At 52.6% G+C, this 22053-nt stretch overlaps 1 protein-coding gene across 1 annotated transcript in view; it reads right to left on the reverse strand.

The window, feature by feature from the left end:
* Positions 1-1609: 1609 nt before the first annotated feature.
* The window catches only part of RUNX3 (RUNX family transcription factor 3), a 34371-nt gene continuing 13927 nt past the window's right edge, over positions 1610-22053 (reverse strand). Inside the window, exons 4-5 of the mRNA XM_053999035.1 lie at positions 15668-15832; positions 1610-4816 (exon numbers count right to left, since the gene is read on the reverse strand). Of these exons, the coding sequence (XP_053855010.1) occupies positions 4293-4816; positions 15668-15832 (689 nt within the window). The 3' untranslated portion in view covers positions 1610-4292. The remainder of the gene's footprint in view (positions 4817-15667; positions 15833-22053) is intronic.

Here is a 22053-nt window from a genome sequence, read left to right on the forward strand (position 1 = left end):
TACAGGGAGCCCTCGGGTATTTGGGAGCCTTTGGGAGAGGCTGATGTACCCTACAACCCCACACTGCTGTGATGGGGTGCAGCTCTCCCATTTAAATTCATTAAATTGGGGTAAAACCTGTGTGGAAGCACGATGCTGCAGCAGCACGTTGTAGGTGGCCCAGGTAAAAATATTCCCAATATAAAAACATCAGCCTTATAAAAATATCACCCATAGAATAACACAAATAATAATAATACCCATATAAAAATAATGCCTGTATAAAAATCACAGCCCTCTGGCCCTCAGGTGCTGGGCACATTTAACACCATCAGCTCTCTGGGCCTCCCATCAGGATTTTAGATGCTGTTATCCCCCTGGCACTGGTTTGGCCCGACACATCCTCATCCCCTCCATGGGCACCAGTGCCAAACCCACTTGAACCCCATGGATTTCATGGATAATCCAGTGCATGACAATACAATAAACCCCTTTTTATTTGTCCTTCCCCCCCCACCTCTTTCCTTCTCCTTCTCTCTTCCCACTGCAGCTCTGAGGCGGCAAGAAAAGCACGGATCCATTTGGAACAGAAAGTTCCTGTAAATAACAGCTACACCTCGGGGTGTTTCCTCTCCCAGTAGCTGTGAAGAAAAGGCAGCTAACTCTCGGGTTTTCCTTGGAACATATTCCCGCTGGCCAGGGCTGTGGAGCAGGGTATGAGCATTTATTGTGGTTTGGTTTGGGCTTTTCCTATTTTTTCTTTTTCCTCTTTCCACGCGAACGCCGCTGTGGGCACCGCTCACGGAGATGCTGCAGAGGGGAGGCAGAGCTTTGGGAATGGCCCCGGCGCTCCTGCCCCGGGCTCATGAATAATTCTGGCGCTGAGTTCCCCGGCTCCTCGGGAGCCCCGGCCCGCAGCGCCTTGGCATCGGATCCTATTGTGGGCTGGGACTTTTTCATTTTTGCCTTTCAGCCGTCATTTGGGTGCTGGAGGCGAGCGATGAGTGCTGAGGGGTCTGGGCTGGCACCGCTCGGGATTTTGGGTCCTGCTGGATTTGTGCTCGGGACGGCGCTGACGGGAGGAGGGCAGGGAGGCGATGCTGGGCTGGCATGCAGCGATCACCCCGCCAGGGCTGCCCGCGGGCATGGGCAGTGCTCCAGACCCTCCGGAGAGCTTTCAATGGGTTTTCAGCGAGCTCAGGTCCTGCCATCCCACCCCATCCCTGCCTGCCCTCCCCTGGACACCCTTGTGGTGCCAAACTGTGGCCAAGAGCAGCCCTAAAGCACCGGAGCTGGTACCGGGATGCTCTGAATGAGCCGAAAATCAGAGCCTGGAAAAAGAGCAGCGTGAGGAGCCCCCCCTGCCCCGGGCGCGGTCCCCGGCGAGAAGTGACAGGCGGGAGGCGGCGGGGCCGTTGTAACCATTTGTTTATTGTTCCACATGGCATTGACAGGATTACACGGCGGCCCGAGGCCACGGCCACGGCCCGCGGAGCAGAAATGACCCCATACCAGAAAAGCAGAACTGTCCCCCGAGCCGTAGCTCTGTCCCCACGTCAGCCCCGCGGAGCCCGGCTGCTCTCAGGGAAGCCAGAGCCGGGAGACTCCTTCAGCCGCAGCTTCCCCGATGACTTCTCCAGGAGCAGACCCTCCTCTTCCTCTTCCTCTGCCCTCCCCACCTCCCCCTCCCCAGTGACAAGTGCTACAGGTTAAAAATTGGGCTACATATTAAATATAGGGCATTACCTTCAAGTAGGACTGGGGTATTACACAAATAACCACATTTTTTTGGTATCACTAGCATTTTTTTTAATGTCCATCATAAGACACCATTAAAAAACCCAACAGCTTTAGCCTTCTTTATCTACAAAGATCTCTGATCTCATCTCCTTAGTCTGGTGATCTTTTACCCTGCACATACAAGTATTAGAAGCATTATTAAGAATCGTATCCTTCAACACATTTAAGAATTATATTATTATAACAAATAAGACCAAAAATTAGATTTTATAGTTAAATATTCTGTGAGCCAGACAAAGGGGCTTTACTGTACAAGCGATTGTGCATTTTTTTTTTTAAAAAAAAGCAAATTATAGTGCAAAGCAAAAAACATTGGCCTGTCTCATGACCATTTGCATACAATAGAGGTGCATCTATTTACACCTTCACATGACAATATGTCATAAAAACAACATCGTTGCCATTCTTTTTATTATTTTCTCTTTTAAAACTCACTACAAATAGTCTTAAATTAACCTAGAACTACGAATGTCTTGTTTCCTTTGTGCTTTCAACCAGTGGGACAGGATGACAAATGCAAAAAGGCATCAAAACACAGGCTGCCCTGTCCAGCTCCAGAGCCGGCGAGCACTGGCGCTAAGGCAAGTGGAGGTTGCAGTTATGCTGGGGTAAGGCTTTTTATTAAAAAAAAAAAAAATTATTATTATCATTATCATTATTGAAAAAGTTGCTCTTCGCTGCTTGTGGAACTCTGAGTGGTCATGGCAGCTCTCCAGGGCAGCCAGGATGTGCTGCTCCAGCCTCGCCGTGGTAGTGCAATTCCAGCGCTCTGTGCTGAGGGTGACCGGCTGCCAGCTGGGAGCTGGGACAGGTGACAAGGCTGGGACGGTGTGACTGAGGCACAGGGGCCAGGAGGGCAGCTCTGGGGGTTCGATTTTCTTGTGTTTATGGGAGAAGTGGAAAAAGAAAGGTGTGGTTACTGGTGGCACTGGGGCTGGGACTGTACTCTGGCTGTGGCGGGGGCTCTGCAGGGCACTGGGCACTGCAGAAACCTGTCTGTGCCCTCCCAGCACGAAGAATCCTGAATTCAGCCCCAATTCTCATACCAGAAGAGGGCACAGGTGGCCTGCAGGAGATGACAAACCCCGTGTTGTGCATCAGAGCCAAGCCCCTGAGCCGGCCTTGGAGGAGCCCACAGCACCCCTCTGGCCGCCTGCCACCATGGCCCTGTTTGGTTGCAATCTCTGTGGTGTCAGCTGTGAGGGTGTGTGGTGCTTGGCAGACCTGGGTCCTGCAAATGCCACCTGATGCCACCGCCACCAGTGGCACCTCGAGTGCCCCCTCTTCAGCAAGATCCCTGTGCTCGGGGTCACCTGGGGAAAGACAGGAGGGTGAGGGGATGGAAAAGGCTGCACAGCATCGGTTCACAACATTCCCACCACCAGGAGTAGAAACTGCTCCTTTCTCCAGATCTCAGAGCTTTCAGGATGAACTGACACATGTGAGTCAAAATAAAAAAATTGTGGTAATCCTCTCTGGATGAGAACATGGGAAAGGACCAGAACAGAATTGTAATGCTTTGCCACCAGCTGTGAGTGTTGCCACTCTGAGGGGACGGAAGGAACACCCGGAGGACGGTGGCAAGGCTGTGCCAAAAGCTCCTGAGCCCCTTGGAAGTGCATCTCAAACGTCTCAGATTGTCCTGAATGCCGCCTTCACTTCAGCCACCATCACTGAGGTTTGCTAAGGGGAGCAAAGAGCTGAATGGTGAGGTCAGGACAAGAGAGCAAACAAACAAAACAAAACATCTCCATAAAAAGTACATTTCGTGTGTAAACATGGAGGGGAGGGGTCAGCCAGGCCCAGGGTCAGCCACGTTACTGATTGACAAACGACGACAGTGACACCAAAATGAACAATACAACTTGTGTCGTCAACAAAAAATAACAATAATCACATCACAGCTCTTGTTCACGTGGCTGACAGAGCCCCAGTGGCCCTGGCTGTGCTGCAAACCCCACTGCTCTGTGGTGCTCAGGGACCCTTCACCAGCAGGGAGGGAAGGAAAGGAGACAATGGTTTGGGTTTTTTTTTTTTTTTTTTTCTCCTTTTTTTTAAAGTTTGGTCCTCCGGCACTGGCAGAGAGATGGCTCGGATGACTCCCTGGTATCTTCTCTTCTCTGAACCATTTTGCAGAGGAAGGGTGAGATTCTCCTCACTTCTGAATGCTTTGTGTGGGGAAGAGGTGTGAGATGAATGAGAAGTGTTCTGCAAGTACCAAACATCTGATTCCACATGTCCTTGGGGGCTTTTTTCCCTATGTACAATCCACATACCTAAAACATACGGAAGGAACCACATCAAGCGACACATTCAAGCCTCGTGGGTGTTCACCTTGAAATGTAATGAAGGTCTTGGTCCATCTTCGCTTGATGTCTGCATGCAGAGGATCCTTAGCTTTGGGTTTGGAAGACTTTGGTTTAACTTTTCCCTTGGCATCACTTTGGTCGCTCCCAAAAGGAGCCACGGTGGCCGATTAAGTTAAAGACATGGGTGCCCAGCCGAGCTTCTCCTCAGTAGGGTCTCCAGACGGACTCATCCATCCTGCCCGTGGTGCTCATGGTGGTGGGGGAATTGCTGTGGCTGCCGTCCGCGTCCACGCCGTCGTTCTGCGCGCCCAGGCTGGGGTTCATCAGGTTGTTCCCCGCCGAGGCGCTCGTGCAGGATGAGAGCATGCGGGTGGGCGAGCGCTCGCCTCCCGCCACCATGGAGAACTGGTAGGAGCCCGAGGACGTCCCGTAGTACAAGTGGTAGGGAGAGGGGTTGGCCTGGAAGGGCCCGCTCTGGTTCTGCGTGGAGCTGGGGTACGGGGGCGGCAGGTAGGTGTGGTGGAAGCGGGTGGTGGTGGGCATGCTGGTCATGCTGATGCCCCCGATGCCCGTGGCCGAGGGCGTGGCCGTGTAGGGGAAGGCGGCGGACATGGCGCCGGGGTAATGCATCCGCGGGTCGGAGAAGCGCGTCTCCGTCAGCGCCGGCAGCGTGGGGAAGGAGCGCTCGAACTGCCGCGGGTCCGAGAAGGGGCTCAGCTCTGACGTGCCTGCCGGGGTGCGGGAGGAGAGGGGGTGGTTAGAGCACTCCCAAGGAATCAGAAGGGAAAGCACCTCTTGGGTCTGCCAAGGAAAAGAGCTGAGGGACTTAAATAAAAAACCTTAAGCCCATTTGTTTAAGTTGCTCCCATTTCCTGTCCTAAAATTTGTTGTTTCCTATCCAAGAAGGGACATGGCTAAGCTGACTTCTCTTAGGGGTCTATTCATCTCGGGCAGATTAAAGCAGCACACCCCATAAACACAGAAAAAAGATGTTTAGCCATGACATCAGCTGTGTAGTAAATAAATGGTGGCAGGCCCCAGACGGCCGGGCCCTGGGATCATCCATCCCTGCTGTATACACACACATACACACACACACACACACACACACACGGAGACAGGCAGGAAAAGCTGGAGCCCAGACCAGCCTGCTAAGCCTTCTTGTGGGTGGCCTGTTTGTGCTGATACCATCAGGGGATGAAGCTGATAAACACACAGCTGAAAACTCCCAAGCCAGGAGCCACTATATCCCTCTGCTTCAGTTCTCTGTGTATTTTTCTCCTTCCAAGAGGATAAAGAGAGTGAGAAATTCAGGCTCTGTGCTGGGGGAAGGGAGACTTGTAGTCGGAATGTTCCCCAGCTCCATTGGATGATGGAGCCCCACACACCTTTTCCTGGAGGGTCTAAAGCCAGAGGGGGTCACAGCCAGGTTGGAACTGGAAAGGGACCTTGGCTTGGGATCCCATCCTCCTGCAGGAAGCCCAGGTTAGAGGTGGGAATCCACAGCAGAAGCTCCTTTGAGGAGCTGGAGGCATTCCTGTGGCTCTCTCAGCTGTCCCAAGGCTGAGACAGAGCCCAGGAACCTCTGGCCTTGGTGCATCAAAGCAGAGAGAAGTGAGGTTTGCTCCCCAAGGAGGGAGTGAAACCTCTGTCCTTCAGACCTCCTCTATTTTCCCCTTGTTAAAAGCAGAGCCTTTCTCCTTTGCTAGTGGGATGCCACCCAGCCTCAAAAGTGACTTTTTTTGGTCACATCAGCTGGATTTTGTATCCCTCAGAGCAAGAGAATGTGAGGTGAGTATGCTAAACACGCCTGTTGCTTTTGGAAATGCATAAACATAGAAACACACATCCAGAGGATTGTGTGGCTGCTCTGCATGCACAGGGACGTGTGTTTTAGATCTATTTATTACAATGAAGCATTTTTAACTTCTCAGGGCTGGCGTTCCAGGCCCCAAAGCATTTCCCCAGGAGAAAACTCTTGATTTAATCCCTTCCAGCTACCTAGTGACACGGGCACGCTCTGGAGGAGCAGGTATGGAAGGGATTTGGTGTGAACCTCCCTTCTGATCCCAGGTAAGTCCTTCAGCCATGGAAGGAGAAGGGGAGGATCCTCCCTCCCTCCCCTGCAGCCCTTTTGCGGGCGCCCAGCAGCGCCTGCCTTCCCACGCAGGCTCCACGGAGGGGAAAGGCGGGGGAGCACCTGGTTTGTGAACGTGGCTGTGGCTTTGGGGCGAGATAAGAGAGGAGCAGCTCAAAGCTGTCCCGAACCACACTGCTCTGCACACACCCGGCGTTGGAAAGCGCCTGTGGAAGCGGCTGCCCGGCCACAGGGCCGGCCCTGCTCCGTGCTGGGCTGGCTGGAAAAGCACAGCGGTGGGAAAAGCGCTCCCAGCCTGATTTCACAGCCCAGCAGGGACCCATCCCAAAGCCGTGCTGCAGCCACAGCTGCTGCCAGGCACTGAGGTTTGAGGGAGCTGAGGTTTGCAGACCAGCTCTGCAAGAAGCAGCCTGACCACAGCCCCGTGGTGGTAGCAATCCAGCAGCATCACAGCTTGAGACAGGACCATGGGGCAGAAATCCTGCCTGCACCTGGACTGGAAAGAAAAAGTGCTGTCTTCTGAATGACTCCCCTTAAACTCAGCAGCCCTGCACCGAGAAAAAGCGGCCTCCAAATCCCCCTCAGCCCCCAAACACCCAGACTGCTGCTCGCTGCCCTCCCAGATGACAATCTCCAGCGCTCAGACCGTGCTCCTTCATTACTTTTCACAGCTCCATAAATAATATTCCATAAAATGCAAATCGAAATCAAACCTGAGCGCTCAGGGCACATTTCCTTTTTCCTCTATAACTCACTCAAAGAGGGTTTTTTTTAGAGGCTACATTTTATTGGCCTGAACTTGCACCGTTTGGCAGTGGGTCCCTGCTACTAATTTAGACAGGAGCATGTAAGAGTGTTAATTACGGGCTCCGTGTGTGTGATGGGCAAGGCGCAGAGAGGCTGTGGGGTCTGGAGACGCTCAGGTACACGGGTGGGCAGAGAGGGAGCTCTGCCAGGCTCTGAACCCCTGGCCAGGGCACTCTGCAGGGCTGGGATCTGCGAATTCAGATCCTTCAAAAAGCAAATCCCTCAGCGCGAACCCCTCAAACGGAATCCACGCCCAGTAGAGCCATGAGGCGTCCGAGTGGCTGTGACCAGCTCGCTTTCACCCCCGCCGGCCTTGGGCTCTAAGTCTGGCCCAGATTAAAGCTCCAGCTTTCCCTGACCGGTCTGAGGCTACAAATAAACCCGCAAACCACTCTAAAAACAAAACCGCGGCGGCCTCGGCCCGCGCAGCGTCCCCCTGAGGGGGCCGCGGCCCCGCCGCCAGCAGGGGGCGCCCGGCGGGCCGCGGGAGGCGGGAAGGAGGCGGCCGCCAGAGGGGGCCGGGGCCTCGCCATCGCCTCAGGGCCGGCGCCTCAGCGCTGCCGCTGTGTCCTGTGTCCTTCACCTCGGGGCTGCCCCTCTGTCCCGCGTCCTTCACCTCAGGGCTCCCTTCTGTCCTGTCTCCTTCACCTCAGGGCTCCCCTCCATCCCATCTCCTTCACGTCGGGGCTGCCACTCTGTCCAGTGTCCTTCACCTCAGGGCTCCCCTCCATCTTGGTCCTCGCCTAAGGGCTGCCCCCCTGTCCCGTCTCCTTCGCTTCACAACTGTCTCTCCAGTTCACCCCCTCACCTCAGCACCCTCTCCATCCAGGCTCCATCACCTCAGAGTTTCTCCTTCACCTCAGGGTTTCCCCTCCATCTTTGTCCCTGTCTTAGGGCTGCTCCTCCGTCCCATCTCTTTGCCGTCCCTCCACCTCAGCGCTGTCACCTCACAACTGCCCCTTCCATCTTGGTCCTCGCCTCAAGGTTTCCTCTCCATCCCATCTCCTTCACTTCAGGGCAGCCCCTCCATCCTGGCTGCCTCAGATCGGAGCCACACAGCCCCAGCGCCTGCCCTCCACTGAAACAACCCCAGCGAGATCTAGTTAAAACATGGCCATTAACACCCTCCATAACCACCTAACTCAGCAGCAAGGACCCTCTGCCACAGTCAGGATCAAACAGCAACCTGGAGCAAGCAGCTGCTGAGCAAAGCCAGGGAACAAGGAGTGGTGAAGCTGCACCCTCGAACCCCGCGTTCCCTTTGGAATCACAGCTCAAAACGGGCTTTAAAAACCCCTTCTTGCTGTCCCCTTCCCCAGCACATCTCACACATCTGCTCCGTAGTGCTGCCTCTGAGGATTTACTACGGTTTTCCCTCGCTTACTCACCGTCCAGCCCCCATTTGCTTTTTTGGACCCTGGCAATCCGAGCTTGAGTACTTCAGTTGTCCAGTTGCCAATCAAAATATTTGAAGGAAATGTTTATTTTCTTCTCGAAATCACACCAGCTGCTGCACTAACTGAATAAGCCCATTTAGCTGTAAGAATTTAACCATTGTAAGAGTGAATTGAGTCCCCCAACTACTCCAAAATCTGACCCAATCTATCAGCGGAAATGTCAATGTTTTGGATGGGAGTTTGGGGAAGTGTGGAATGTGTATTAAATAAAAGCCATGTAAAGGTCAAAGCCCTGATTAGTAATGCCACTGTCTCCTCCTTAGGGCTGAGCTGCCCCAGAGACCGCGAAGGCCGGGACACACCCCATGATTTAATTGTGCAGCTGCAATTTGCACCTTTTGAGGACCCCCAAGTCCCCCCTGCATGAGGGGCCGGATAGAAATATGCTTTGAAAGCTGCTCAGCCCCTTTCCAGATAAAACAACAGCACTGCAGTGACACAGCAGCTCTCCCTCTGCCTCAGAGACAATACAGGCCCTTTCCTTGGGTGGGTGGCCAGGAGATAAATGCAGAGAGATGCCCCTGATGGGAGCCAAACCTCAGCTGGGTCATGGTGGCAAGGGCTGGCCAGGAGGTGGGGAGGGCTGGTTCCTGAGGCTGACAACCACAGAGGTTTCTCTGGGTGTGTTCAGCCACCTCCCTTCAGACCACGTTGGGTTTGGGAGCTGCCTTGGATGGAGTGGAACTGGTCCCTGCACCCTGGCAGGGCCAGAGCTGGTGGATCTGCTCTGAGGTCCCTGGAAGCCTTCAAGGAGATGAGGCAATAGACCCTGCAGAAGGTTTTAGGGATTGATGTGCATCCATCCCAGAGGAGCAGTGGATGCTGCCACTACCTCCTCCCAGGAGCACATCTGCTCTGCCAGGAGGGAAGAAAGGGCAGCAAAAGCAACATCAGGACCTCTTCAGTGCTGCAATGGTACCCAGCTCACCCCAGGCACGTGGCAGAGCACAGCACCGGGGCCTGATGTACAGCAGCATCATCATTATCAGATTATCTGGGGCCAGGCAGCGACGTGTGGAACCTGAGCAGCTCCTCAGCACCCCAGATACCACCTGGTCCCCACCTTAGAGATGTGGGGAGCACGTGGTGGCTGATGAACCCAGTCAGCAATAAACCTGATCTTGTGTGGATATTACACAACAAATACAGTGTGTGAGACACACAGAGAATAAAGGGAATTTAAAGGCAACTTGATAGTGTGGCACTCTACAAGTGTATAGAATATAAAATATCTTCAGCCTGGCCATAGATCACTGTTCTAATTCTATGCATATGTGTGCCTTGCAAAATTGTCATGAAAAATCTACCCCAGGGGAAAAAGCCCCGCTTTCCTGTCTCATTGCACAATGATTGACGACCATGTAAACACTAATGATACTTTATGCTTCTGTATATAACACACCAGCATGTGTGTGACAGTGGGGACAGACATTCCCGCTCTGGATATACCTTTGGCTGTTTTTTCTCTGCTCATTTCTGTCACGCTTGGACCTCCAAGTCATCTCTGAGCATTTTTCTGATCTTTGTCCCTCTCTGCATCCTTCCCCTGATGACAATAACTCCATGTGGGAGCACGGAGAGGCGGATGGCCAAGAGGAGGAGAGAATCTCCATGGGAAGGTGCACGAGATGCATCTGATCTGTGAAGCCCCAGCTCATCTCTAGAGAAGGCGCCGCTCTCCTCCCCACCCACGCATGCAGGCACGCTCTCACGCCTCTGTCACGTATGTTAACAAGTTCATTTGTTTCCAAGTCAGAGCCAACTAAAAAAGAAAACGGCCCCTTCCTCTCAGCCCACGTAAAACAGAGCAAAATATATTTTGGGGGAGGAGGGGAGGTGTTGAAAAAAAAAGGAGGGTGTGAACAGCATCCGTTGTTACACGCCCATGGAGCACTGCTCTGTATCTGATAGAACCAGCTCACAAACTGGGTGCACGGACTTCCTCTGCAGAGTCTGAAATGAAAACGCAAACCCCAAACCAAAACACAACAACACACAGGTCTTTATCACAGCATCGCCAGGCACCACCTCAACACTGCCAAGCACGTTTGCTGCTCAGTTTTGCGATTCTCCCTGAACACCGTGTGCTGCCGTGCACACACACACGCGGCCCCAAACCCACCCCGCTGAGCAGCACAAACCCAGCCCCTGGGACCTCTCCCACCCCAAATACACTGGGCAGCAGCAGAGCAGGGAAATTCCCAGGTGTTCCCATCCCAGTGAAACATGCACTGCATCTCAGCCTCCTCTGCAAACCCTTCCAGATGCGTTGGGATGCTCGAATCCTCTGGACCCATCCTTCTGGGGAGGACCCTGCTCCTAATTCCAGTGTGGATTTATGCAGAATCAGTTCAGCCCCATGTCCTGTGCCTGCAGCGTCCTCCAGAGCTTACATTAGCTCCTCTGCCTCGCCGTGTTTACCCCCTCGATGTATTTACACAGAGCAATGAGTCCCACTCCCCGCCTGCCCTTCGCTAGACTAAACAAGCCCAGCTCTCCCAGCTTCCGGCACAGCCTCGCTCATCCCAGAGCCCTCTGCCCGCATCCCCCTGCCCGGCACATCCCGCAGTCCCCGCCGCTCCATCCCGCCGAGCTAATGAATAACGGTGCTAATTGGAGCGGGTGGGTGGGCTGAGCGGGGATCGCGGGCACTCCCCTCCGCCCTGCCTGCGCTTTGCTCTTTACCTGTATTCAAAGGGTATTAAAACAAATTAACAAGCCCTGACTACATAAAAGGAAGCTGTTGGATTTACAACCCAGCCTGCAGCTAGACCACCTTGCCTGCCGAGCAGGTTTGGGCCAGGCCACGTCTGCCATGGGAATCCCACTGCAGAGGGGTGATGGCACAGGGGCTCCAGCGGCACCCGGGCTGGGGGCTCCCCACCTCGCTATGAGAATGGCCCTGCAGATCCCAGCACACTGGAAAATCCCGTGCTAAAGGCAGGATGGAACCCCTGAGGGAAATTCCGAGGGACTCCTTGCTGTTCTGTAGGGATGCAGCACCCTGAGCTGTGGCTGGGGTTGGCCACATGTCCGTGGCACAAACGCAGCGGTCGTGGGTGCCTGGACTCTGTCCTGGGGGAATCTCCTGCCCAGCACTGCTCTGTGGCTCATCTGTGACAGTTCCATGACAAATTCACTGGAGCGACATCACAAATGTAAAGGAGAGGAGCAGAAAAGCAGTTTAAAGATAGACACAGAAGCCTGAAAGCAGGCAGGAAACCCATCTCGAGCGTGTTCCTTCCTTTGAGGCTGAAGCTGAATCCCACAATATGTTTTCTTCCCACTAATGCTTGCCTAGCTTCCTTTGGAAACAATTTAGTCTCTGCCCGTGGTAGAATGTTTTTATCCATTAAGAAACGGATATTTTAAAGAAACCATAAGTCAATCTGGACAGGGATTAGGAAGCAGCAATTCAGTGTATTTGCTGGGCCCATAATTCAGGACTTAACCTCAGAGCAGCCACGTTGCATTTCAGAAACAATAGGGGCACTTGCTGCCTATGCCAAGAGTCTTCTTAAAAGTAATGTAATACTTTAAAAATGTATATTTAAAAAGAAAAGAGAGAGAAAGACTTTACTTTAAAGGCATATGATAAAGCATTCTGCTGATGATAAAAATGTTGTCCTGGCCTGAAGTAAAGGATTGGGAATGAAGCTGAGCAAATTCCAGACCAGGAGATCTGGAGCTCTTCACCAGTGATCACAGAGTCTCCCAAAAACCATTCCACAGGCACTAGGGCTAGGAGAGGCTTGCAAAAGGATCTAACTTTACTGTCCTCCCTGTGAAATCAAGGGAGTTTGGCTTCTCTGGAGCAAAACCAAGAATGTGCAGGGGGACGTGAAATGCATCAATCAAAACAGCTCGCTCTGGTACCAAGGAGATCCAATCTAAAATGCCTTTGCATTGTCCTGGTGAGCACAAGGCCCCTCCATGCTGCTGGACAAGGCACACAATTGCTTTTGAGTGGTTGAAGATGTTTCCACCACAGAACTCGAGCGTGGGCGGTCCTGCTCTGCTGTGCTGGGAACAAAATGGTTCAGCCTGAGCCACTGCTGAAACATGGGCAAGGGAGGACACAGAGAACTGGGGGCTGCTCCTGGGGAGGATGTGTGTCTGTCACCAGCCCACCTCCGCTGAGCCAGGGGGCCCCGAGAAGCAGCTGAAGGCAGACAGCAGAAGTCCCTTTAACATCTTGCTTCACTTCTGAGAACTACTGGATTTTTTTCAAGCTAAAAGACAAAACTCGACTGAAGCAAGCACGCAAGGCTCTGGCTTCGCGTGCCCCGTAATAAGGAACCATTTCAAGCCATCCTAATGACAGCTTGGTGTCTCGCTGTGGGGATGGCAGAGCTGGGATTGCAAACACTCAGATTTTCCAGACCTCTCTGGAGAAGCATTGGGCCAAATCCTCAACTGAGGCTCTGCTTGGTTGAAGCCTGGGAGGCAGAGCTGGATGGTGATGGGGATCTGCCTGTCTGACTGCCCAGCACTGGGCCAGATTCTCAACACAGCTACATGGGGTGAACCCAGAGTTACTCTATTTACCCCCAGAGCAGCATCAGTGGGAATGAGATCTGGTGTGGGCAGGGTTGCCAGTCTCCATCCCATCTGGGGACAGGCATGGGAAGGGATCAAATCTCTGCCTGAGTAGGGCAAGGCAAGGCCAGAGCCACTGAAATACCCTGACACTGGAGAGAGCAGGATCGGTATCGGAGCCGTGCTCTCTCCTCCCATATTTCCTGGCATGCCCTTCAGAAACCATCGTCTTTCTCTTACCGGGAGGGTTTTGGTTTGAGACCATTTAACCTCAGGATGATCATTTTACATGGGGGCTATTTATAACCTCCAGGGGCTGCTTTACTGAAAGCCTCTGCGAGTGGCTGAGGGCCAGACCCTTCTCCCACTCCCAGCAGCGTCCTTGCTGTGATCTCCACCACAGCCACAGCTTTCCCTCCTCAGGAGGAGAGATTGGACTGGGCCAGAGCAAACACATCTCCCAAGAACCCCAGTTCTCCCAAAGATAAACACTGTCTTCTGCCTGCCTAAAAACCCAAACTCCACGTGCCATGTGCAGGGATTTGAGGTGCTGGGATCCCCCCGCAGTGGCTGAGGCTGTTCCTCAGCATCCCAGCTCCCAGCCTGCTTTTCCCAGGAGCGGATTAGGAAGTTTGTGCAAACTGCTTGGTCAGCAGAACACAGAAGCTGAGCACCCCTAGCACACAAGCAGAGGGAGCCGGACACTGGTGGAGGGAAAAACCTTCCTGTCCCCCTCTTAATCCCTGCACAGGGATGCTAAAAACATTAACCTTGAGAGGCACCCCATGAAAGATAGCGGGGGCCGGATGAACCCCAGCCTGCCCCATGGCCCCTCCCCGCTGGTATCTCGTTCTGCATCCCACTAATCGGCCTCTCCTGTGTGCTACCCAAGAACGTGCCAAGTCGTGAGAATTACAGGCCTGTTAACTCCCGTGTTGTTCTTGGCACGGGCCGGGCTCCACTTGCTTGGGTAAAAATTATGATCTTTGTGAATAAGCCGTGTGTGTGTGCGAGAGAAAGAGGGGTTTTTAAAATGATGATTATGATTGGTCATAGCCGGAGCTGTGTCAAAAGGACAGGGCTGAGATGAAAATTACTGAGCTGGTCCTGCTCCGAGTTACGCTGGTAGGAACCCGCAGTCATTTTAAGACGGTTCCTCCAACTCGGGAACAAGGGAGCCAAGAGCAGAGCGTGCACAAACCGCCTTTTGCAGCATTCCTGGGACTTCGGATTCACTCCGCAGGAATGATTTCAGAGGCTAATTTTGTGTGTCTCCACTCCTGCTGTCACTTGACATTTGGGAATTTGGCAGGGGCGGTAGCTTGTGGCCAACTCCATTTTTTTTCTCGTTGAATTTGTGTCATCACCTGATTCTCTGCTCCAAACGGCGCTCTTTGGGTTTCTGGCACTGCAGGGGGCTGTGCTAATTTAAAATACAAATCTTTTTTTCTTCCCCCAAGAATCTCTTTCTTTATGATGCGGCCGAGGGGACAAGCCTAGAAAACTCTTTCTCTCCCTCTTGCTTTTTTAAAAAAACCCCAAATGATAGTCCTACACAAAATGCCCATGTTCTTCTCATAAACCTTGCTAATGTCAATGAAAATTCCAAGCGTGGAGATTTGCATTTCAATGAGAAAGAAATTAAATTTTCTCTGTAATTTTGTGTTGGGAGGAGCAGCACAGCTTTTACAGTTCGGGTAACATTTTCAAACATGTTTTTACACCCAAAACCCCCACTTTGCTAATGACACCGAGGCTTTCAAACAACCATATCCCTTCTGGAAACACAGCACGAGGGTTTTGGGAGCTTTTTCTATGGAACTTTCCCAGAAAGACCACTTCTCACCAAAATTCCAAATACAGACAACTTAAATGCTGTTCCTTGAACCCCTGTTAGTATCTCTGCTGATTTCTGAAGGAAAAGAACCAGTGAGACTAAAAGTGCATGCAAAGGCAGCACAGAAAAGGACAGAAGAATGGTCTCTTAATTCGTCCTGGTGGCATCTGCCCGTGCAGAAAGACAGGAGCAGCACAGCAGCTGAGATATTTTAATGCCTTGCTTAGTTTGGGACTGAAATTCCGGGATTAGCAGCCCGATCTCTGTCAGGTAACTCCAGTGGCAATTCCTGCCCCTGTCCTGGCAGCAAGCTGCGGATTCCTGGGGAACGCCCAGGGACTCAGGCGCTCTTTGCCGCTGGCAGATCTGGGTAGAGCAAAGCTCTGTGTGTGTGTGTGTGTGTGCCCGTGCAGGTGTGCATCTGTGTGGGGAATTATGCTGGAGCTGGGCGAGGGATCACCACACTTGGCAGCTACACAATGATAAGAAACCGTTGGGATTAGCATGTAAAGCATGGAACAGCCTCTCTGGCTGATGCATAACCATAGCGCGGCTGCCTTCATGTCAGAGGAGCTGCTGGGTTCAAAGGGTGCTGCTCTCACCTCCCTCACACTGCTGCTGCTCAGTTGTTCCTCAAAACCCAGATCTAATGATGAAAAAAGTGACTTAATGGTGCAAAAAGGCTTCCACGGTCAAGAAATCTACACAAACCCTTCCCTGGCTCCTTAACTAGGGGAGAGCTGGACTCCAACTCTAAAATCCCATCCAGAGGGTTGTTCCCACTCAGCCATGCCAGGAACACGAGGGTTCAGGGGTGACACTGGGACACTCAGGTGGTTACCTTGGATTGGAGTTTGAGCCTGGGAGCCGAAGTGGCTCGGGGTGCTGAGGGATCCACGGGGGTTGGGTGTTGTCGGGGTGACTCTCATGGACTGGCGCAGCCGTTCCAGCTCTCCGTAGCGGTCGGTGAAGGGTTTGGCTTGGTCTTCCAGCTTTTGTCTGTGCCCTGGAACATGATAAAAGAGTCTGGTGTCTGATCAGCTCCCCTTTGGCTGCAGCACCCTGGTTACACAGGGAGCCAGTGCAGCCTCTGTCTCTGTGGTTTGCTGTTACTCACACAGGATAAAGGGTGCCAGCCCTGGCAGAGAGCAGCTCCCGGGGCAGGTGGACACAGAGTGACCCATAGGGGAGGCTCCAGATCATCCAGAAAGTCTCCAGTCAAGGAGCTGGATCAGGATGCCCCTGTCTAGGTGAACAACCTCCACCAGCCCTCACCGACTCTGAACACAGAGGGGAGACATGTGCAAGGCAGGAGAAACCATGTCCTGGCGAAGTGGGGACTAGGGAACCAGCAAACATTGAATTTGAACTATTTTCTACAGCATTTGCTCATTGCTTAAAGAACAAACTCCTGTCTTGCTCCAGCCCCCTCCCAGATGTGCCCACCCAGCTCAGTCAGAGCCAAGTGGGGCTGGAGAAGGCACAGGAGGGATGGAATCAGCCCTTGCTGGTACCACACCTTGGCCACCTCACTTTGCTTTTCTCTGTTCCTCTTTCCTCCCCATAAAATGGGCAGACTAATCACCCACCTCCCCCAGGCAGGGCAGCAGCTAATGAGCGTTCATAAAGCACTCCCAGCTCCTTAGGTAGCAGCTGCTGGCACAGGGCAATAATTATTAAATTTATGCTAATTGTCCCGAGGCAAGAGGCTCATGAAACACACTTGATACATAACTTTCACATTTTACTGTATTAATCATCGCCAAACAGCTTCTCTCTCTCTGGACCGGATTCCAGTCTCAGTTACACCCGCACAAAGCTGGAGGGGCTCCAGAGGAGCCTCAGCTTTACATCGGTGTGGGGTTCAGACCTTGGCTTCTCCTTGTTCCTCCCCTGCCTCAGCCAGACTGCCCCGCAACACCCCCAGCTCTCTGCACCTGCCACGGAGGGACCTTCCCCAGGTGGCACCACCTCATCCCGGCACCGTCCCAGCGCTCAGGGGCACTGGAGATGTGCAGGCACGCCGGGAGAGAGGCTGGGAAGAAACCCTTCTGCAGCACTTCAGAGAGCTGGGCCTTATCAGATCCTACAGCCCGACATCCACCAAGCCAAGCTCAGCTCTTGGTGGCTTCTAAAAAAGAGAAGGAAAGCAAAGCAGCGTGTTTGAAAGGTGATGAACGCAGGCACCTCTCGCTCGCACCCCCCTGCCCTCCCCCCTCACATCTGCACAGCTCTGTGAGCTGTGTCAGTTCATAGCAAAGTCACAGAACGTCCCCACACTTCCCCCTCTTTAAATCCAGCGTCTGGTATCTCCTGATCTCCCACTTGCCTGGCTCAGGCTGTGCTTGCCAGGCTGGCTGTGGGGACGCTGGGATGGGAGGGAAGCTCCAGAGGGGAGCTCATGCTCCCAGCTGAGTTCCACGGGTGTCCCACCAGCAAACTCATCCCAGCCACAGATTCTGAGGTCTTTGACCCCTCTCTGCTCTCTCCACATCCAGGTGAGCCCCACCATCCCCTCCAAGCTCTATAATTCCCAGATTTCCAGGGATGTGAGAGTCCAAAACAAGGGAAAACATGCTGGCACCAGAGAGGAAAACTGGGGGAGGACGAACCCAGCAGAAAGCAAAAACCCAGTGGTATTTTGAAAATGTATTTTCCCTGCTGTGTGAAGTAAACCAAGGAAACCTCAAAGCAAGACCATAAATGATCTCTTCTCATCTCTGTGCGTCCCCAGACCTCAGGCACCTCTGCATTATCTAGGGCCTTTGGAGCTGTGAGCAGCATTTGTCACATGGTGCTTTCTCCAGGGGAAAAGTGTGTGCACTGAGATGTCTTGTTTTAGCCCACATTTTATGTATTTCACTATACATTTAACCACAGAAGAAGAAAAATAGTGTTGTATTTCACCTTTACCCAGTTTTTTTGGGCACAGCTTCGCAAGAAAGCCAAAAAGGACTTCAAAGACCAAGTTCCCCAGAAATCTAATGAAAATTAAATTCCCTTCCTCTATCTCAGCACAAACCCTATCCTGTGGTGCTATCTGGCATGTGACAGGGAAAATCCTGAAAAAATATATCAAGTGATCTCTATGCTGATAATGTTTTTAAAGATTATTCAGCCATGCAGCCCCACCAAGGGCTTCATGTGCCTGTGTCATGCAGCACTGTGGTTGCTCCCGTGCCCATGCTGTCTGAACGTGGGCACAGCCCCGTGGGACTTGCCAGCCTGGAGCAAACACCCTCCAGAAGGGGCTGGTTTGTAGCAAGACCCAGCAAATACCAGCAAAACCCCCCAAACCCCTGAAACTATCCTGCTGAAAAGAAAATGGCAAACTTGATGCAAATGTAAGTCAAGGCAAACACAGGGGTGGTGGGATCAGGGCTCTTCCCAGCCTTCCCAGACCCTCTCCAGTCTGTGTCCCACCCTGTCCCCACATGTGGGACCTGGCAGCCCCAAACCCTGTGAAACAAGGCAGAGAATGAGTTAAAAACCACCAGCTTGGCCTGCCAGCCCTCTTTAGCTCAGGCTGTCTCCCCAGGACTTCCTGCCGCTTGTCACTTAGGGCTGGGGACGTCAGACTTTGTCACGCAAGAGAGAATCGCTGTTAATGGGTTTCTTTCATCAGAACAACCTGAGCTTTTTAATTTCTGCAGCGGTTGGCTTCATTAAAAGCCCTTCCCCATCTGCCCACAGCTGTCACGGAGAGGAAACCAGTGAACAATAGCTCATACCTTAGAGAACAGGAAGGTGGTTTCTACCTTCACCCAAGCACTGACTCAAAGCCTCCCGAAGCCAGTGGGCGGATTTTCACCCAACTTCAAACAGCCCCAGCCCTCATCCCAAGAAATCTGTCTGAGAAGCCTTAATCACCCCGACCTGTGAATTTGGGGCACAAAAGGCACTGCTGGCGCTGGAGATTCTGTGCTGCATTTCCAGCTGGGCCACCACTGGCTTGCAGGTCAATATTTATGGAAACAGCAAAGCCCAGCATGGTCAAATGGTGGCAGCTCCTGACCTTGGGCACTCCTTGTCAGCAGCGCCAGGGTTTTAACGCTGGATCGGGTTTCAGAATCGGTTAACTCCGGTATTGAACGCGACATGATGTAAACATTGACAGATCACCTACGATCCTGATGTAATAACAAGATCTGTATCAGCATATCAAACAAACTATCCCACTGAACACTTCCCAGCTGGAAGAGCCGACGTGAATTTGACACTTTAGGCCAGTAATAAGAAGCATACTGGAAGTTTTGGGTGTTTCCTTGGAATGCAGACAGCGAAACAGTGTGTGCCACACGAGCTCAGGCCCTCAGAGCTATGATTTAAAGACATGCTTTCTGCATTAAAATATTTCAAAGACCAAACAGAGTCTGCTCTTCCTTCTAGGAGTGTGCAACCTGATGTGGCTTCCCAAGCCGGGACCAGGATGGGGTTTCCAGGCTGTGGAGGGGGAGTTCCAAAAGCAGCTGATTTCCTCAGATTACTGAGATGCAGAATATTAAGCTGAGCAAAAGTAGGAAAGGGCTCCAGGATCTCCATGGCTCGAGTGACACCAAAATCTCAGAGCTGAGAGATTTGATTGAAAAAAACACTCTGTGGGGTGAGCAGGAGCCCCAGTTCCCTGATTTCACTGCAGATGGAGTTAGATGAGAGCTGAGGAGCTGCACAGCCTCCTCCCAGCCCTGCTGGGCTCAGAGCCGGGTGTCACGCTCATCCCCAGCCCCAGCTCAGCCCCATGCTGCCGGGGGCCGGGAGAGCAGATGTTGGGAAGTGGCTTGGCCCTCCCCGGGAGCCTGGCTGCGGAATGCTGGCGGCAAGCTGGAGCGGAGGAAACGCCGAGGGACGTTCATGAGCACACACACACTGCAGATCATTGCCTCAGCTCCAGACAGGAGGAGATGAGAGCCAGGAGAGGGTGGCATGGGCTGGCACAGCAGCTTGAGCCACACTCAGCCTCCTTCAAAGCATCCAAGCATCCCCCTGGCATTCCACCATCCTCCCACCAAGGCTCAGCCCAAATATTCCCAGCCTAACTGCAGGGCTGAGCCAAGCTCACCAGGAGCAGTCCCTGCACATAAAGCCATGGCTTAGTCTCTACACGTCCGTGAGAAGGGACCACAAGAAAGGAATCAGCAGTGGATAAAACTCTGTCTCAGTGTGCAAAACACCTTTCAGATCCCTCCTGTAGCCCTCGAAATAGGTACTTCAGAGAGACACGCCAGTCCTCTGCAGAGGCTGGAATTTTTTCCCAGTCTGAGTCTCGGCTAGACTATCAAGTCCCAGCATGTGCTCCAGAAAGAAGCCACATGTGAAACTCCTGTGTTATGGGAACAGCAGGCCTGTCCCTTGCAGCCGATGCTGGGCTGGTTTCATCTTTGCACACGTCTAACACAGGGCAAGAACATGGCTCAGGTTCTCCCTGGAATCCCACCTCCAGCTCTAGACCTGCCATGGGAAATGCCCAGCCAAGAAGAATTCAAAGTAGCCCCACTGCCAGGGAAGGAGGGAGGGGAGGACAGTGCAGAGCTGGAAGGGAGCTGGAAGGGACTCAAACGTGACGCAGGATGACGGAGGTGCCCTCTGAGCCCCAGTGAGCGCCAACCCCACTGCTAAAATCAGAGTCCAGGAGTTCACAGGAGGGAAATGTTGGGAGGCACCGTCCCTTGTGCTGCCGAACAAAGTCAGGCACAGATAACTCATTATTCACATGTTTGAAGTTGGCCTGCTTACGCCATTTGGAAGGAGAATCAGTCACGGCCGGGCTTTGCTTTGGTTTCCTCTGGCTTTCGTGAGACACTGCTGCTACTGTCTTTCTGCAGCTCGGGGAGAAAGGGGAGTGTGGCGCAATGCGCCCCGGCTCGCTTGTCCTGGCACAGCGTTCATACCAACAACCAAAGGAAAATAATATTTAAAGGGGTGGGGGAGAGAATTAGGAAGGGAAAAAAAAAAAAAAAGGAAAAGAAAAAAAGGCTGCTAATTTATAAAGCTTTTTTAGCTGGTGGTGGTCTGAGATGAATTGGCTGCCTCTAAAAGGATGAAAATAAATATCCCTCTTTTTGAAGGAAATAGGCTGGCTCTGGGCCAGCTGGCAGGAAGCACAGAGATATGTTGCATTTACAGTAGGTTTTTTAGTGTCTGAAGCTCCAGCAGCGGGAGAGATGTTCATTCTAGGCAGGCTGGGATTGATTAGGAGGCTTTAGGAGCCCCTGATCTCCTCTCACTCCTGGGTTAGTGCTGAGACCTTGCCTCTGCCTCTCTCCCTGCCCACCCTGTGCCCACCCTGGCAAGACTCTGATAAACCCCATCAGGGCCTTGATTGTGCTGGGAGACACCAAAACTGAGCCCTCTGGAAGGAAAACAAAGCAGGGCATTAATTTAAACAGAAATCCAGAGCAGTGCTTCCAAAAACTCCAGGGACATGGGAGCTGTGGCCCATTCCCAAATCAAAGGGAACATCATGCCTGAATTTCCACACAACTGTGGCTCAAATGCCTGAAGGACACAGGATCCCTATTCCCAGGGTTTCAAGAGTCTTTGTGGATTTGCAAAAATATTTGAAGCCCTTCAGAACACAGGGAAAGCTGAGGGTATTCTCAGCAGTGGGTAAAATTAATTCATTAGGCATTCAGCCCACTTGTGCCTTGCTGAAAATCCCCACCAGTGCTTTCCTGCCTTTTTCCACCCAGAGAAAGAACTCTGAAAATCTGCCCCTGAGACTGCAGAGTGAACTGGGTGGGGGTTAAAAGTTGTGATTTACAGATATGAAAGCTGCAGCCTGGGTGTCACAGTGCAGCAGGTGGGTGCACATCTGCGGGAAATCGGGCAGCTTTCAGAACGGGGTGCAAAAACCACCAGCCCCGACGGCCTCTCTGCAGTCACTCCCCATTCCAGGAAGGCAAAATTCACTTATGGGCTGTGATCTGGTTCTCATGGAATCAGGCAAACTCCCTGATTCCAAGATTTCTGAGTTGGGTGCTGGGAGGAAGCAGACAGATCTCAAGGACATCCAGCTGGTATTGCCTCAGCCCTGGCTGAGATCAGATTTTCAGATTCCATAGATCCATGGAGAGATGCCAGTCCCAGTGAGTTCCTGCTGCTATCTAACAACCTGGACTGGGACCTACCAGTGGAGCTGGTTTCTCCCAGTTCACAACCTGTTCCATTAGGGCAAGCACATCAAATTCCTTGGGGTGACACTGGTTAAGGACACTGTGCCCGGGATGG

The sequence above is a fragment of the Vidua macroura genome, chromosome 25 (genome assembly GCF_024509145.1).
Source record: "Vidua macroura isolate BioBank_ID:100142 chromosome 25, ASM2450914v1, whole genome shotgun sequence".
Classification (NCBI taxonomy): domain Eukaryota; kingdom Metazoa; phylum Chordata; class Aves; order Passeriformes; family Viduidae; genus Vidua; species Vidua macroura.